We start from the raw sequence: 18,861 nt of genomic DNA on the forward strand, positions 1-18,861 counted from the left end.
AGAAACTTAATCCCCATTGTGAAGTCTGCAACACACACAGAATGACACCAGGATTCCAACCTCCCCAAGAATAGTAAGATCCTCTGTTGAGATCCATCACTTTCCCAGAAGGTTGAGCAGATGACAAGTATAGAGACTACAAGTTTGGAAGGCAGAAAGAGACAAAACCAAGGCTAAATAAGTAAGAAAACGATTTTTATATATCCAGTTTTATAGATAATGTGATAATACTAGTTTATACCAATGCTGATAATATTCAACACAGGAAAATCAGCATGGCATCACTTATATTACTGATCTCAGTACATTTAAATGTCTAAGGCAGACAGCAAACGTGATGTTCAGACAAGTAGGCATAGACTTTTACAAAGCATTCAAATTTTGTCCAARAGCAGAACTCTCTACTTACTGGCCTTCTGCTAACTTAGTATTGTATTACAGATGGACTGTCTTTAATTGAACTATACTATCAAAGAACACTTTTGACAGGCTGTACATTCTCCTGAGTAAATCTGGGAATACTGTCTGACCCTCATGTAGGAACTGGCATTAGAACAAATTTCTCATCCATTATATTGCATGGACTTGATACTACTGTGAGATACAAAATGTGATTTCACATTTCAGCTTTTAAGCTGATATGTTTTCTCCTCAAAGTAAATGCTGTTACATGTGCTTGTGTTGGTGTGCTAGGAACTGACCAGAAGAGCAAWGGAAGACTTAGCTGGTTCTATCAGGCAGCAGATCTTTTAGTCTAGCAGGCTCCATTTGAAACAGCTTCCATCCAAAGGCTGCCTAACAATACTGGGATGACACACCTAAGTTACACATCAATTATTATCTCACAGACTACCACTGGAAGYTGACTGAAATTAACTCACTGAGGACACAATGACAAGACCTCAGTTCAGTTAGCATAGCATATAAAGAAGCAAGGTGTTACTTTTGTAGTGCTTGTGAGAAAGCACTGGAAGAGTTTACAGATAAATTTATACTTTATTACTACATTAATGTGTGATAAAACGGTGGATCATGTAATCCAATTAAAACCTTTCCACATTTTTTCATTATGTGACGGAACAGCTAAAACACAAAATTAAACTGAGTAAGTACTGAATGCAGAGGCCTAATTTTACAATTTAAATACATCAATCAAGTAAATTTTACATATTTCAGGAGAAGCTAATTATTTTCTTTAAGAAATTATATGATGAAACATTAATGAGGCATCTCCAAAAATGCCTTACAGCATCTAAGACACTGCTGGTAAACGGTTTCAAAGTCCTTTTCACTCCCCTAGAAAAGAAGAGACGAAAAAGACTGTAAGAACAACAATACTGGCTAAAGAGAAAATAAAAACTGCAGACTGGTTTCTCTGCTGTCAGTAATGGCAAACAACAGACATTAGGAAAAAATAAAAACAGTGCAAATACTTGGTAAGAGCTTTTACATATTTCTCTCTAATTTGAGCTCAGGAATTTCCACAAGCACTGTGACTTTGTATTCAACAGTCCTGCATGACTTTCCTTCACAGTTTTCTTCCACTCACTTTTGAGCCTTGTTTTACTTTTTTCTTTACGTTCACACTGTCATGTTGAGTTTCACAGATTAATGAAGCACTGTGCAGAAAAAAGAACCAACCAAAACAAACCTCTTTTTGTTTTGAACTTGCTTCCCGTTAATATAATTTGATACTCTACTTTCTGGGTAATGAGTAGTAATTCCCTATTCAGCTTTTCCCATKATATCAAGATTTTATAGAACACTACTGCATCTTCATCCACTTCTGTTTCCTAAACTGAAGAATATTAGTTTAACTTTTTGCCCTTGGCTGGTATTATCCAACTTTTTTGACCACCTGTGTCCATGTCTTTGTCTCTGTATTTCCCGATCATATCCTGTTTGCAAGGAGGCTGATCAAACAAGGCTTCATCCAATACTGAAAATGGAGGTGCAGTGCTTTACTTAAAYGTAAATAATTGTTATAAGTATAATRATGTTTTCCTTTCCTATCCTAGTAATTTATAGTTTTCTTAAGTGATTAAAAAAACTTTACACTTCACTTTCTATAAAGTGATGATACATCAGATTAYGTATCACATGCCAACTGTGGGATCTGGAAAAATTATATACTACACACACACAATTTTTTAATAAAGCCACCCAAAGAATTTCTTACACATACATAGTACGGATCTTCAATGATAAGCTGTTTCTGTGGATCATAACTTCCAAGTAGCTCAATTTTGGCCTTGCAGTCTTTAACTTGGTTGCTTTTCCTGTTCAAATCTCTGTAAAAGAGAAAATAAAATATCCCCCTGAATTTTCCTTCAGAATTTTGGCATCAGCACAAGATGTTTATGGTCATTTCTAGACAACACAGGAAAATAATGTGTCTGGACTCAGTCAATCTTGTGTACTCTATGCACCTGCTTGTTTTTGTTTTTCTTGTTATGTGGGGTCTTGTTTAATTGACTATGGAGGACAATTCAGCGCATAAACAAACATTCAGGCCTATAGTTTAACAAACACTCGACCTATAGTTTRAAAAGAACTCTGTAACAGTAAATTCATCAAGTTATTCCTCCAATCAATAAATAGTACTTTCGATACCCACCCTTAGCTTGTATTGAACAAAAAACAATGGAAATTATCCAGGTATTTTCCYAGAAGTACAAATAAGATTCTCCCATCTGCTCAAACCAATGTTTTAGACTGGTATATTACAAATTCTCTCAATATTACCTCTAGCTCATGTGAAATCCTACCACACTCAGTTAACAGAAAACAGTAAATCAGTGAGCTATGCCTGTTTTTCTTTTGATATACTGTAACATTTCACCAGYTGACACATTCTCTTCCTTCTGCATTGCCTCTATTGATAAAACATTCTGGTTTTGAGATGGCATCTTCCCTATCTGCATAAATATGGTCATCTATTATCCCAAAGGCACTTAAAATGCACCTCYCATCATCTTCACATTAAAGGCAGCTCAGTACTAGCATTTTCACAATGAACTCCCATAACATACTAAATTATTTTAATATGACACATCTCCATACCAAATCATCATTTTACTTACTCATCGTAAGAAAAGGCAAAGAAAGCCCCTGTGAATACTTAGTCATAACCATATCAGTTTTAAGAAATTAAATTCTAATTTTTAATTCAGATTAAGAAATTAATTTCAGATAGTTTAGAAATAGCAGTGAGACCACCAATACTGCTTTTTCTTGAAGAAAAATCAGAGCGCCTCTATCAAGTTATTGCTTGAATCTACAGATTTGTAAACAAATTCTCTAGAYTTTTATTATTAAAAAAGTGTCAGACCATCTTCTTAAAGGCTTTTGGCATACCACTTAATGAACAGAGAGGGCCAGATGGCTCTGGTACTAAAGAAAGGACATAGCCCAAATCTTCCTTTTCTGATATGACAGGCATTCCATCAACACCTGGAATCAGCTTGTCCTCCCAGTGCCACAAATAGGCATTCCTAGGCAAAATGGTTGAACTCAGTGCAATTTAAAGGCAAAACTTTAGCATAGCAGTAGCAATATCTCTTTTGCAGTTCTGACATTTCTTCTGCTCTACTGCTCATATCATGTAAATTGTTAATTCAAATTTCTGTTTAAGAATTCAAGTGAAAATAGAAGGAAACCTTGTCACGTCATTGCCTGAGATGCTGCAATCAAGCCAAGTGTTATACACCCTTCATTCATGAAGRCTGTGGAAGAAAGGTTATTCAAGACATTCTAGAAAATTCAACAAAATCATAAATTTCAGTTAAATGGTGCTTCTCTAGATGTGTTTATGTGCTTCTAATAAGGTCTTTATTTGGGTTTTGTTGTTGATTTGGTTTGGGCTTTTTTAAACTAACTTTACAATAGCCCTTACAAGAACTTTGACACCTGTGGTTTATTAAAATTCAGCTCCTTAATCCTCAATAAGTATGCARTTGAGTAGAAATTTCGCTAGTGATATCCAAATTTTTACACTAGACAGCTACTTCACCAGATCTATCTAAAGTACTCTTAACTAGAGCACAGCTAACAAAAAAAAAAATTTCCCCAAGCTACCAACCTTGCTTATTTCAGAGTTCCCTCTATTTCTCTAAAAAAAACCTCCACCATATTTAATCCCTTCCAGGTCCCCGCAGTTTGTCTTTTAGCTGCCATGCAATTAGAAAAACAGATCACTTCAATCAAGACAGTAAGTACATCCTCATTCTTAATTACACAGGCATCAGCTGTATATAGCACAAAGTAACTAAATTTTCATGTCCTTAATCCTTGATTGGCATGTATCACACAAATAAACCATTGAGTTCTGGCTCATTACACTTATTAGAAGTGGAGAATCCATCCATTAGCACATCATTCACATACATGTAAGGAAAAAAAAAACCAAACAAAAAAAGCCCAACACAAGCTAAGCAGTAAAATGTGACATCTGTCTTCAAAGTGACTTAAGAGACATCACTACAAGTAATCCATATGAATTTGTTACATTTCTTCATACATTACCTTAGATTGCTCTCATCCATACAAAGTATATGATCAAAAGTCTGGAAATCCTCTTTAGTGATCTAGAAGTAAAAATAGGTGCTTAAGCCTACAAACTGCATTAGATTAATAAACAGGGGGAAAAAAGTGTTTTCAAGTTCTATAGCTCTGATTTATTAAAAAATACACAGGTGGAAGAATAAAAATGCACCTTTGTTGAATTTTACAACAACTTACAACATTTTAAATACACTTCATCATGATTATTTACACATTTCTGCAAGTATTCCACAAAAAAACCCAAGTCAGCTATTTAACCAATCTTTTTTTTTTTTAAATTTCATGCACCAACTTAGAACATCTTACAAGCTACATTTCTAGTACTTTTCAACTACTAAAACTAAAGCAATTTCCAATAATGGAAATCATGAAATAAAAATAGTTAAAAATAAAATAGAAAAATTACTTTCTTTATATGACAACAAAAAAGTAAGCAACCTGGAATCAAGTTTCAATACTTCTGATTTAGAGATTTGCCACTGCATAGGAAAAGATACCAAATGAAAAGAAAAGCTGTAGTATGATGGTATGAGTTATTAYCTTTTACAAACAAATGCATCCACAGTATTTTAGGCCATGTAAATTCTCAGAATTTGYAGTATGATGCAAAAAAATCTGGGATCTATTGTACATCTTCCTACCATCATTTGATCTGTTCTTTTAATTTCCTGGAAATTATTGACTCCTAAACATGAATATCAATTAAATTCAGAGATCTTAGTTCACAGTCATGTAGGCAAATATAGCAGATCAACTACTGACTTAAATACTAAYGTCATCTGTATTGTTATAAGGATGGCTGCAGATATTTGCCAGTGTCATTTTATTTCAGTTTACATTTAAGCATTAGCTTAGGGTAAAATCTTCTTAGACCATGCCCACAATGCTGGTGTAAGATAGCTGAACCAGGCATCCATAATGAGGATGAAGAAATGGAATGAGATCTCTATAATATTAGAGTTCACAAGACTGCATTTCATGCAGTCCTATGTGAAGCACCATAACCAAGAAATGTGGAAAGTTTGTTCAGAACAGATTTTTCTGGCAGGCATCTCTACAAAGGATGGGCTAGAGAAGTGAGTAAGCAAGTAGACAAATAGGCAAAAYGTATTATCCTCTAAGTGAGAGTTCRGACTTGTAAAAATTATTTCTGTATTAAAAAAAGGTTTGGATGGCAAAACAGTCACTTTTTTTTTTTCTTGGTGCAAACATCAAATAGATACTGATAAGGCTTGCATAACAGGGAGTAAGAAAAGACAGACAGAAATTATCATCAAAATAAAACCATAAATGAAACGTTACACACAAAGAGAATTGAAGGGGTGAGTTGTCAGGAGTGCACATGAAAAGGAAGGGTTAATGGTGAAAACTAACGCAGACTTGTTTATTTTCACTGTAAAAATATTTGCTGTATTCATGTAGTGCCTCTGACCTATGAAAATATTTTTGCAGTGGAAATAGCTCTGTTTTCCTGGCAAATCTAATCAGGACCTTTACAAGCTGCTTCTGATTGCTCTACACAGCTAAACACTGGMCCCCGTGAAAATATGAGGGCACAGATTTCTTTGTTGTACTGACAAATAGAAGAATAAACTAGGAACACTTGACAATGTGACAGTTATTACCCTATGACCAGCACTAACACAGCTGCAAATGCAGCCCTAAAACCAAGGTTACCATTTGGCTWGTGCTCTTAATCCTTAACACAGTATTAGATAAAAAAAAAGCTTTAATTGAACAAACTACAATGAATTGAAGGTACTCCTCAACACTATGAAAACTAGTACTTTGGGAGATGAAATTGAGGACAGAAAAATTTATATACATTTTGACAAGAGTAGTGGAGAGTTCAAGTAGTCAAGTTTGGATGAAACTACACAGACCACAATAACTTTACATTAAAAAAACAAATACAACCATTATTAATTTATTAGTGAAACATTTCCCTTTATTTACAGAAGGGAAATCTCATTTTCTCTGTCTAAAACCCAAAGAGAGGCAGTAATCTTCAAATTTATCCAGTTGTGAAACAGTGTTTAATACAACCTTCTTCTAATCTCAATTTCATATTTAAGGCAAATGCACCAGGGTATGAGTCATACCAAAATCAATTTTGGCCTCAGAATGAATAAAAGTGAAACTGATTAAAACCTTTCTGGTTTGTGCAGGAAGAATATGAGCTTTCTGAATTTAAATGTGTACATAAACATACAGCAACCCACTATCAACTAAAATGTTAGCAACTCTTTATTTTATATACAACTATATACATTTATTTTTATACTTCAGTTTTAGCGTAGAAGATCACTGTAAATGATGGCAGGACACAACAAATTTAATATTCTCTTTTACATAAATCATTCTCGTAGTTTTGATTTTTTTAAAAAATGCTTAAATCCATGATTATCATAATTATGCAAAAAATTACATGAACGAATGTGCCTTTCACTGGGTGGGTAACAGTTTTCCACAGGACTGAAGAGGATAATTGTACAAGGTACTTATCTTATGACAGTATTTCAAAGGCAACAGAAGATAAATCCCTGCTCTCTATTTCTGCAGCTTCTGTATTAAATCTTCCTTAATCTGTTCTGAAACAAGTGTCACACAAATTTCTATCCTTGAGTTTGTTTCTAATAGAGAAACAAATACACTTCCACKTGTACTAACCTGACCACTCTGAAAAGTCCTATTCTACACCGTCAAGTACCTTTTTTTTCACAAGTTCTACAAGACCATATCACATCTGCTGTTCAGAGAATCAGCAGAGACCATTTGACACAAGTTTGGGAATAAARATAAATTTGGAGTTACATAGTTTTAACATCAATGTGAAATGAAGTTACCAGTAGTTCATGTATTTGTAGATTTTCTTTASAAAATAAAGTGCTTGTAGTGTGATGAATTAGACAAATTTTCATCCTGTTAGTCTTTCATTTTATTGACTAACTCTTTTSTCTCCCTGTATATGTAACGTTTTAGAGTCTTCTGATTGAAAAATCTCTTCATTTGCCTGAATGTATAAGTAAATGTCTTCATTAAAAGTGTTTTCATTCCTTCTCTGCCAAAGGAGGATATAAAGATTTGCTTTAAGACAGAGGATCAACTTGGTTTGGGTTCTTTGCTTTAATTTAACTGCTCATAAACCACTCTAGGAATAGCCAAGAACAGTTCTCAAGTTTCCAAGGCATATCTTCTAAGAAGACAAACATATTACACTACTGTGATGATTGAAACACTGAATGAATAGTTTCAGTACCATTTAGCTTGTATACCAACAAATAATCATGTCTGTAAGTACTGATAAAAAGTAATCCAGAGGTTGCAACAGGAAAAGGTCACAACAGACTTTTTTAGTAATTATTCTAATAGTAAAATATTGAAAAATCTGAAATGGTACTGTGTCTAATTCTGTTTATCATATAAACAGAGATTAACATCAGGAGAGGTCAGTAGAGGGCAATTGACTAATTGAGAGAATTTATTTTTGAAAGTCAAAATCTAAGCATGTAGTCTTTGGAAAGTGAAGAAAGTAAATATGACCTCAGTGAGGTCTAGTAAAATTCTGAAGGGAACAGGAACCTAAGATAATAACAAGACTACTTGATCTTTTTGTCAACACAAAAACTAGTGGCATAAACTCAAACTAAGTAAAGGTCAAGCCCTAAAGGAATACCTTATACCCAGAGAACAGTTAACTGAAGTAAATTATGTGCATCTGTTTGAGTGTCTGAATGATTTAAATAGATGCAGACACATTTACTTCCAATCTCTCTGGAATGCAGTATGGAAATACATGTTCTTTTGTTAAGGAAAACAGATATGATTTTAGGTAAAACCTAGAGGATTTCACTAAGTGACAAACTGCTCTAGACTTAAGAATGCTTTAAGGGTATGTTTTCCTCTGAAGTTACCAACTGTGCTACTAATCTTGGGTTTAAGTGCTTTCATTCTAATTTTGCACTCCAAATATTTTTAAAAAGTATTCATGCAAGCACAGAAGCTTTTTGTGATGGATGAGCAGGTATTCTACCTCTCTTTGGACCTGCTGAATACATATACAATTCCTTGCTGAAGGATGCATCACAGATTACTAGACTATGTACCTTTTTAAAAAGTATTTTAAAAATGCTCAAAATACTAAACATTTGGAGGCAGAATTTTTCTATAATGCAGAAACTGGTTCATTGCTTTCTAATTTTACTTCCAATGGAACTTAATAACAAAATACTCACTAAGCCTAACTGGAAGAGTAAGGCCACTTTGGTGTCCTTTAAAAGACCACATGAAGTATTTATGACTTGATGCTTAACCATGCATTGGTCAAATGATTTCTGTGATTGCAATGGTTAGGGCATGGGTATGAATAAGAAAGAAGATACACTCTCTTCTACCTGTCTTGCTTTATGTGCTGTCTGAATGCCATGATTTCTTAGACAGTTTAAAGCCCTTGAATCTGGGGAGCGCCCCACGTTCCAGTCTGAAACAGCAGCACTGTCTGTCCTCCACTGTAACAACAAAACAAATACATACACAGTTTTAAAGAAAATTAAGGTACAGTACCTGCCTGGCAATATGATTCATGGTAATGCCATGCTTCTTCATGCAATTCTGTCCTCGATAGTCAGGAGCACTTCCTATTTCATAGGCAGATGTCGCTGCACTGTCTATCCTCCACTACAGAAAAACAAATTTATATTTTTATGTCTCTTTCCTCACTGCTTATATTTCTAACTGGCTATGAGACAGTTATTTCTTGAAAATGAAATAAATAGCTTACCTTATGATCAAGCTTTTCATCAGTTACAAGTTTTCTAAAAACTGCTTCAGCTATTGGAGAGCGACAGATGTTTCCTATGGAAACAAGAGAAAATAAAAAATCAATAATTGTGTGGATTTTTCAGCCCAGACCAGAATAAAGGTTTTTATTTACTTAGACAAGAATGAAGATGGTGTATGCGAAAACCCAGATTTCTGCACCTGCGCTGGGGCAATCTCCAGTATCAGTAGAGACTGTGGCATGAGGGGATTGAGAAAAGCCCAGTGGATTGAGGACACTTTTGGGTGAAAAGTTGGATATGAGCATGGCCAGCAGATTGAGGGAAGGGATTCTGCCTCTCTCCTCAGTTCTCATAAGACCCCATCGAGTACATCSAGTTGTGAGGCGCCCAGCACAAGAAAGACATGGAGATGTTGGGKCAGGTCCAAAGGAGRGCCATAAAGATGATCAGAGGGCTGWGCAGCTCTGAGAGAGAACTGAGTTTGTGCCGTCCGAAAAAAAGGACTGGGGAGATCMGAACTTTTTGCAGTCTTTCAACTGAGGGGGTTGTAGTGACAGGACAAGGGACAATGTTTTTAAACAGAAATGGAGAAGACTTGTATTGGACACAAACAAGAATTATATCGTCTTTACAGTGAGGGTGGTGAGCCATAGCAACAGGTCATAGCAACCACAGAAAGTCTGGTGCTCCATCCCTGGAAGTGTTCAAGGATAAGCTGGATGGGGCTCTGAGCAACCTGGTCTAGTGGAAGGTGGCCCTGCTTATGGCAGGGGGTTGGAACTGGATGAGATGATACAGCTGATGGTCCCTTCCCACCCAAGTCATTCTAGGATTCTGTATTATACATCAGTCTCTTGAAATGCATATTATTATAACAAAAGATATAACATTTACTAAATAAACTTAGTAAATGATGKGTAAGCACATCACTCTCTTCTTCATAAAGAGTATGTGATTATAGAAGACAAGACAAAACTACAGAATTTAAATAACAGCATATAATTTTTATTTTCAATCTTCCTACACACTGCCAAATTTCAACTAATACCACCTTCAAGTAATGCATGGAGAACCATGAATATTTGCCTGAAGTATTTACATTACTACCTACCTGTGAGCAAAAACTTTTGGACAACTCCAAAATACAAAAATACAGCCATCATTATTGAGAAAACATAATGGAATGGCTTAACATCCTGCAGTAAAAATGCTCTTATCACTGAAGTCAAGTCACTACAGGTGAAACTGGGCCCTCATCAAGAGCAGCATCCAGAAAACAATTCCGACCCCCTCCCCACAAAAAAAAAACGAGTTCAATTACACGAGCTCTAAAAACATCACGGGGAAAAAAAAATCCAAACATTCTCRTCCAAAATGTGGAGCATTACAACAAAACCCAGCACATGGCAAAGCTRAAGTACTGTCAATCAGCCAAGAAACAGTTAAGGTACTGATACAAATACACAATCAGCCCTCCCCTCCAATGGCCTACAATTACACTAGTCACTTGAGCTGACCATATTTTCAAAAAGAACCTATTTCAACAATGCATTACAGCCCCAATAAAAACTAAAAATAATGGATCTACAGCATATTTGTTCTGAAACTGTAACTAAGTTAACAATCTATGGTAAACCTCTTAAAAATACATGCAGAAATTCATATTCTTAGAAAAAGAATGAAGTGTCTCAACAAAAAAAGCCTATTCAACTATAATGCTTCCTATCTTTTCATCCTTCAGAAATTTTCAGTAATTAGCTGGATATTCATAATATTTGATATATCACCCAGATGGCAGTAACTCATACAAATCCTCACTTTCCATCAAACAAAATATATAACTTTGCTCATCTCTGACTTTCAAGCAGATAATATAAAATACCAGAAATGCCAAAACTCATCTCTGTACCCTTAAATAAATCACTCTCCTATTACKGATTAAATTCTTTCAAAATCTCAAACAGTWAAAAGAAAGAAATGCCCATGAACAAAGYTAGATTTCCATCAAGAAATTKTCATGTGACRYTTAATCTCATTTTCATGCCTAYATTTTCAAACAAAACACCAAGGTAAATACTTCATTGCTAAAGAGAGAGAAGCTGCTGTGATTTGGGCATTTAGTAACTTATTGTCTCATTCATGTCAATTATAAAAAAAAAAATCACAAAAAAGGAAGGAAGTGAAGGATTGAAGCAACACAAATTGGCTGTCAAAGATTTAGAGAACATCAAATCACTACATGGCAAAAGGAATGGGCTAACCATTGAAAAACTAATCATGCTGGAACATTCAGTAAATTCTGATGTCAGTAGATCTTCCAGCAGAAAACATTAATTTCATTGTTTGAATTAGTTTATTTAATGACAGACATTAAATCAGYCTTGGAAGAAAAATAAAGCAGGAAACTTTTGGCGTTTCTTATGTGGTTAAGTGAGAAGACAGGTTAGTACTATGGTTTTTTACTTTATTCCATCTTCAAACACTTTCATAATTCAATCTCACTTCTTGAGTAAGCAAACTAAGCATTAATCAATATAATTTCAAAACATAGTAACACACGGCACAAGACAGAAAACAACCTTCATATCAATGAACTCAATACTTTGATATTGCAAGCATACACAGCATCACTCCTMTTACAAATGCATCAAGCTCCATTTTAAAAAGCATCATCTGTCTTAAAAAGCTATTGCAGATACAAATTTCCTGTGGTACGATAAGACCTTCCAGTTTCAACTTAGTATATATTCCTGGAAGGTTATGCTCATCTGATCTTGGTTAACATCAGCCTCTGTCTTTCCTTCAGCAGATACAGMACACTTGCAAGCATAGCTGTGCTACACTAAACAAACCAAGCTCTCAATCTCCTCATGAAATTAACTGACCTTATCTAATCACTTCAGTTAAGTCAGGTCTGCACTCCTTTTAATTTGACTTCTCTTGAATACTGACAAATAAAATCACAGACTACACTACAGAAAAAGTTTGTTCCATTTGTTTGTTTTTTTTTTAATTTAAGAATAGTCTGAAATAAGTACTTAGTTATTTTGAAAATAACCTGAGAACTTCTACAATCATWTTTGACTCATTCACAAGTATCAAATAGGATTATAATGCCCTACTTCTAATTTGTCCATTCCCTCTCTGTTACTTCAAAAACGTGATCTTTAAATCTTTTTTCTGAGCTATTACCTTGTTTCCATTACACCAGCTGTTGAGGTCATCCATTTTTTCTCTATATGAATGATCCCACACAACTGTGCATGAACAGTAACTTTCACTACTACACTCAACATTTCAGTAAAAAACAATTCATACTCTTTGTCCTAGCAATTCATCAACTAGCTCTCAGAATTTCAAAATGGTGCTTTTGAAATAAATCCCTCAATGTTTTTTCCATTTGTCTACCCTTCTGCTTTATATGGATTGAATTTGTTCCAAATTTTCACCCCTCTATAGCTTGCTCACTTCTTAAAATAAACACCATAAATATAATCTTCAACATAATATAAAATACCACAATGAACACCACCATGATCATCCTTGATTAAACATGTTAATTACCACTCCCAGCAGTAACTAGAAACTACAGTTGTATCATTTTTGAAACAAACACTTAACCCAGTTTGTGACTTAAAAATTAATGTCTTTCCTGATGACACATTCCAGACATTACCAGAGATATCAACAGTTAGGCAACTGCAATCATCAGTCAGATCTATTCCTGGGAACTATGGACAGAATCACAGAACTGACTTAACAGAAGCTCTTTTCCCTGCATACTCTGCAATATTATTTTCATCCTAAYCAGCTTTTACTATGCTACTCTTTGCAACGTTTGCATTCATCTCATGGTTTATGTAAAGCCCTATCTTATGCCACTGACATATGCAAACCTAATCCTTGTTTTCCAGCCACTTTTCTCAATAATTTCTATCAATTTCACATCCAGTTTTACATCCCACATTGGTCTTCCCAGGTTTTTCAGATGTACAGTATTTACTAAACCATGGATTGGCAGACACATTTGGAGAGTGAAAGGGGAAATTTCACAAAAAGAATCACAGGGCAATCACCTTCCTCCTTGGACTTGAATCATATTTTCCTTAAATGTTATCGACACCTTAGCTTCACTACCTATCCTCCTCTCTTGCTCCTTTCTTCCTTGTTATGTTTCCAACTGATCTGATCATGCTGGCTTTATGTAGAAGGTAGCAGTATTCAAGTTCTTAAAATCTCCACCTTCTCCCTTCATTTTTTTGCATTKCAAGTTCTTTCAGTTGTAGCGACATCTTCAATCAYAGAACACTAGTGTCCCAGGTACCCAGAGTCGATGCACTGAAATTAATCCTACAAACATCTCCGAATACAATGATTCAAGGACAAGAGATTTCAGTCACAGAATCAGTACTGGAATAATTTGTCAATCACTTTAAGAAGCCATGTTTTCTCACTCATTTTCTAAGCACAAGGCCTCTACTGACAGTGATCTAAGCCAAAACTTAATTTTTTGAGTTCTTACTCCAGTCTCTGCACTAATCTTTGACCCATTCCCAGACAAAAATGGAAGCTCTGCATCCACTGGCAGGAAAGCAACTTGATTCCATTTCATGCTCAGGTCTATTAGCCATCTCTGGGTATGGTGATCCAGTCATCTGTTCTTTCAATTGTTTTTGTATCTTAGTTGTTCCTTACTCACCTCCCTACTTCTTCCAAATCCAAACAAATGTTTTTCTCTTGTTCCTTTCTTTTTTTGTCTGGTGTTAGTACCAGAAGCTTCACTAGCTTGCATCTTCTCACATGCAAAAAACCTGATTTTAATTCTACTTATCTTTCTACAAAGAAATGGTCACTTCATCCAAGCGACTAGAAAAATGCTTCCCAGCATCATTTGCATCATTCATCAGGCTCCCTKCACAAGCATGTGTTTAAAACTGACTGGTCACTTTATTCCATTCTGTATTCAAATTCCTGTCAGAACTTCATTACAAGTCCTAGCTCTTTCCATCTTGACACACTCGGCATTCAATTACTTTTGTAAGGAACCATTCAAGGCACTGATTTTAGTTCAGATTCCCAGGTCTTTGCATTCATATGTGTGTGTGTGTGTCTCAAAAAGTTTCCTTGAAAGAAKAATAATTCTCCTGAATTACTCAACTGCTGATATAGTAGGCTTTTCTAATCAACCTAAAGGTTCACCAGGAAAACACAGGTTTTCAACACATAAGCATCTAGTCACAACAATCAGACCCTTAACATGTTTTAAGCATATGTCTTGTTTTTCAATTCCAAGATTACTTTTATAACCATGCTTCCAACTCTCTAGTACTTCTGGATCATTTTGAAAGACAGATTAAATAAGACACTGTATTCTTTCAGCTGTATTATCAATACTGCATAGAAAAAAAGGTAATTTTTTTAACATTTATCTAACATTCTCCTCTTTATTAAAAAAAAAAAAAAAAGACATTATTTCTTTTTGTCAACTTGCCAAGAATACTCATCACAGCATCTGTTTTTCATTACTTTTTCAGTGTCTTACCCAACCTATTGATTTCTCATTCTGCAGCTATAAATATAATKTCCTCCCATGAAATCTAGCATTTGGCTTTATCTAATGTCATATAATGGATTGTGACAACTGAACCAGGAGACTCAAATCTCTCTGTAACTGTCATGTAATGTCTTCATACCCACTAAGTTAGTTGCCATTTCAAAAATTATTTTATGCATTCTAGATCCCTGGTGACAATACTCATACTCAGTGATTCACAACAAGCATTAATCCTCTGAAGACCTAGCCAAAACCACTTTGTTCACAAGTATACCCATCTTACAACTGTTCCTCCATCTGTGGAGGAGATCACGGACCAAGATACCCATTCAGCTTGTTATGTTACAGTGGAGAAGTTATCAGAGACAAAGAGGCTGACTTACATAACACAGCATCATATTAAGTCCATTTCTGGAGTTCAACTATTAATTACATGAGCCAAGTAAGTGTAAAATGAGCAAACTGCATTTTGATTCACCTCCACTTTTAATTATTTCTTTGCTTAAATGAGAAAGATTGTTTTCTGGTGCTTTTTCATATGCTGTAATTACATATGTTGCTGGGTATTTCAATTATTTCTCAATGATGAGGAACCCTTATCATTAATGTAGTTATGCACATTAACTAGATTGTATTTTGTTGTGTAATGAGTATCTGCTTATTTAATTACAAACAAAGAGCACAGTCAATAGATATTTCAATAACAGGTTTCTATCAAAACAATGTAGAAAGAAAATGTAATTTTTCATGAAGGATTGTCCTTTCTGGTATTTATTCTCACTAGATGTGGCAAACTTCAGAATTAAGATACTGCATTAACCAGCAAAGAACACTACAGTTAAACACAGTTCTAAAAATCTATTTAGTTCTCTTTTCAGCAATAATGTCAGCTATTATTCCTAATAAAATGTAGGAGGAAAACAGTGTCACTCTTGAAGAACAACCGAAAAAAAATTAAGCAAACTTAAAGCAGGAAGAAACAAGTTGCCTACAAAATTCAATTGAAAAAAGTATATATTTCATTGGAAAAAAAATGCTTATCATGTCAATTAGCTTTTCACATCACATATCACTAAGATTATTTTTTTATAACCCAATAACACAGAAGAGGAAATTTAAAAGCTATGTACAACATTTGATTAAAAAAATCCATCCCATTAACAGTGGTACTGACTTGTCCACTCTTTCCTTAGGCTTAATAGTTAATTAATAAAAACATATTATGTTACACTAATACGAGCTCCTGCATTAAAACTTTGTTACAGTGCAAATCGCCATTGTGGGCTTACAAACCCACATGTTTGAATTGTTTCACAAAATCATAGCATAATTTMGGTTGGAAAAGACCCTGAAGATCTAGCCCAACTGTTAACCCATCACAGCCAAGTCCACCACTAACCCACATCCTTAACCATGTCTACATGTCTGTTAAATACCTATGGGGCCTCAACCAGTTCCCACAGCAGTCCCTTCCAACAATCCTTTCATGATGAAATTTTTCCTAACACCCAATTTAAACCTTCCCTGGTGCAACTTGAGGCCGTTTYCTCTTATTTTGTCTCTTTTAACTTATTTCAGGTACTGCAGAGAGTGGTAAGGTCTCCCCTGAACCTTTTTCTYCAGGCTAAACAAACCCAGCTTCCATAGCCACTCCTCATAGGACTTGTACTCCAGACCCTTCACCAGCTCCARCTGCCCTTCTCTGGACACACTCCAGCACYTCCATGTCTTTGTTGATTGAGGGGCTCAGAACTGGACACAGCACTTGAGATGCAGCCTCAGCAGTGTTGAGTACAGGGGGACTATCACTRCCCTAATCTTGCTGGCCACACTATTGTYGATACAGGCCAGGATGGCATTGGCCTGCTTGGCCACCTGGACACACTCTGGCTCATGTTSAGCTGCTGTCMAGCAGCACCCCCAGGCCCTTTTCCACAGAACAGTTTTCCAGCTACTCTGCCCCTAGCCTGTAGCACTGCAGAGGGTTGTTGTGACACAAGGGCAGGATTTGGCACCTGGTCTTGTTAAACTTTATACTGTTGGATTCACTCCACCCTATCCAGATCCCTCTGCAGAGCCTTTCTAYTCACCAGCAGAGCAACACTCCCACCCAACTTGGTGTTGTGTGTGAACTCTGGTAGCTCTCAATCTCTTTGTCCAGACCATTGATAAAGACATTAAACAGGACTGATCCCAATACWGAGCCTTGGGAAACCTCTACCCATGACCAGCTTCCAGCATGATGTAACTCCATTCACCACTAGTTTAGGTCCATACATCCCATTTTTTACCTAGTGAGGAGTGTACCCATCCAAGCCCTAAGCAGCCAGTTTCTCCAGAAGAATGCTGTGGGAAATCATGATAAAGGCTGTAATGCAGTCCAGGTAGACAACATGCACAGCCTTTCTCTCATCCACTAGGTGGRTCACTTGGTCATAGAAAATCAGGTCGTTCAAGCAAGACTTGCCTTTCCTAAACCCATCCTAMCTGGGCCTAATGCCCTGGTTGTCCGGTATGTGCCACACAGTAACACTATGATGACTTGTTCCATGACCTTCCATGGTACCAGCATCAGGCTGACAGGCCTGCAGTTTCCCAGATCATTCTTTCAAACCTTCTTGTAGATGAGTGTCATATTTGTSAACCTCCAGCCAACCAGGACCTCCCATGCTGACCAGGACTGATGGTAAATGATTGAAAGTGGTTCAGTGAGTRCTTCCCTCAACGCAGGAAATCATGGCTGGAAAGCAACTGGCAGAAAAGGACTTGGAAGTGCTGACTGACAACCCCTGACAGCAGTGTGCCTAGGTGGCCAGAAGGCCAGTGACAACCCTGGCCTGTCTTAGCAATAGTGTGGCCGTGATTGTCCCTTTGTACGTGGCACTGGTGAGGCCACACCTCGAATTTAACATTCAGTTCTAGGCCCCTCAGTACAAGAAAGACATGGTGGGGCTGGAGCGTGTCCAGAGAAGGACACAAGCCTGGTGAAGGGTCTGGAACACAAGTCCTGTGAGGAGCTGGGGTTTTTTAACCCTGGAGAAAGGAGGCTCAGGGAAACSTTATCRCTCTCTACAAGTGCCTGAAACGAGACTGTAGACAGGTGGGAGTCGGTCTCTTTTCCCAGGCCACTCACAACAGAAGAGGAAATGGACTCAAACTGCATCAGGGGAGGTTCAGGTTGGACATCAAGAGAATTTTTTTCAGTGAAAGGGTGGTTAAGAATTGAAAGGAGTTACCCAGCAGGGTGAGGGAGTCCCCKAGTCCTGAAGTGGTCAAGAACTAACTGGATGTGGTGCTTAGTGATACGTTTTAGCTGACAGATTGGTGTTTGTCAAAGGTTGGCCTTGATGATCTTGGAAGTCTTTTCCAACCTTAGTTGGAACKGTGCCATTTTTCAGCTCAGGGGGCTGGTACACAGAGATCAACCGCTCGTACTGTTCAAGACTAAGAAAAAGAAGGCATTAAATACCTCAGACTTTTTCTCATCCTTTGTCACTGTTTCCTCCTGCATCCAATAAAGGATGGAGATTCTACTTAACCCCCTCTTGCTGCTGATGCATTTATAGAATTTTTTTTTCTCTTTTATGGCAGTAACAAATTCTAGCTGCATTTYGGACCTTCTAATTTTTCTCCCTGAATAATCTCATGACATCCTTTAGTCTTGAGTTGCTTGCCTYTTCTTCCAAAGGTCCTAATCTCTCCCTTCTTCCTCCAGCTTCAGCCAGAGCACCCTGTTTAGCCAGGCCAGTCTTCTTCCCTGCTGGCTCACCCTTCAGCACATGGGGACAGTGATTACCACCATCTTTAGAACACCATGTTTGGGAAGGAGGATTAATAATTAAGAAGTTTTAATATGAAAACATTTGTATAGACCACTAGCTTCCAAACACACAGCAACTGATAATCCCTTATTAAAGGTTGATTTCCCTGGATTATTATCAGGGGTTGATTTTACTCTAAGGT

At 36.5% G+C, this 18,861-nt stretch overlaps 1 protein-coding gene across 3 annotated transcripts in view; it reads right to left on the bottom strand.

The window, feature by feature from the left end:
• Positions 1 to 178: 178 nt before the first annotated feature.
• Positions 179 to 18,861, bottom strand: part of ACP1 (acid phosphatase 1) — a 20,341-nt gene continuing 1,658 nt past the window's right edge. For 2 of the 3 annotated variants that reach the window (XM_057371879.1, XM_057371895.1), the window contains exons 2-6: positions 9,344 to 9,417; positions 9,127 to 9,240; positions 4,525 to 4,586; positions 2,186 to 2,291; positions 179 to 1,296 (exon numbers count right to left, since the gene is read on the bottom strand). In XM_057371879.1, coding sequence (XP_057227862.1) covers positions 1,219 to 1,296; positions 2,186 to 2,291; positions 4,525 to 4,586; positions 9,127 to 9,240; positions 9,344 to 9,417 — 434 coding nt within the window. In that variant the 3' untranslated portion in view covers positions 179 to 1,218. Of the gene's footprint in view, positions 1,297 to 2,185; positions 2,292 to 4,524; positions 4,587 to 8,957; positions 9,072 to 9,126; positions 9,241 to 9,343; positions 9,418 to 18,861 lie in introns of all 3 variants that reach the window. The other variant, XM_057371886.1, reaches the window with a different exon arrangement.

The sequence above is a fragment of the Malurus melanocephalus genome, unplaced genomic scaffold, assembly GCF_030028575.1.
Source record: "Malurus melanocephalus ecotype Western Australia unplaced genomic scaffold, MMel_1.1 scaffold_6, whole genome shotgun sequence".
Classification (NCBI taxonomy): Eukaryota; Metazoa; Chordata; class Aves; order Passeriformes; family Maluridae; genus Malurus; species Malurus melanocephalus.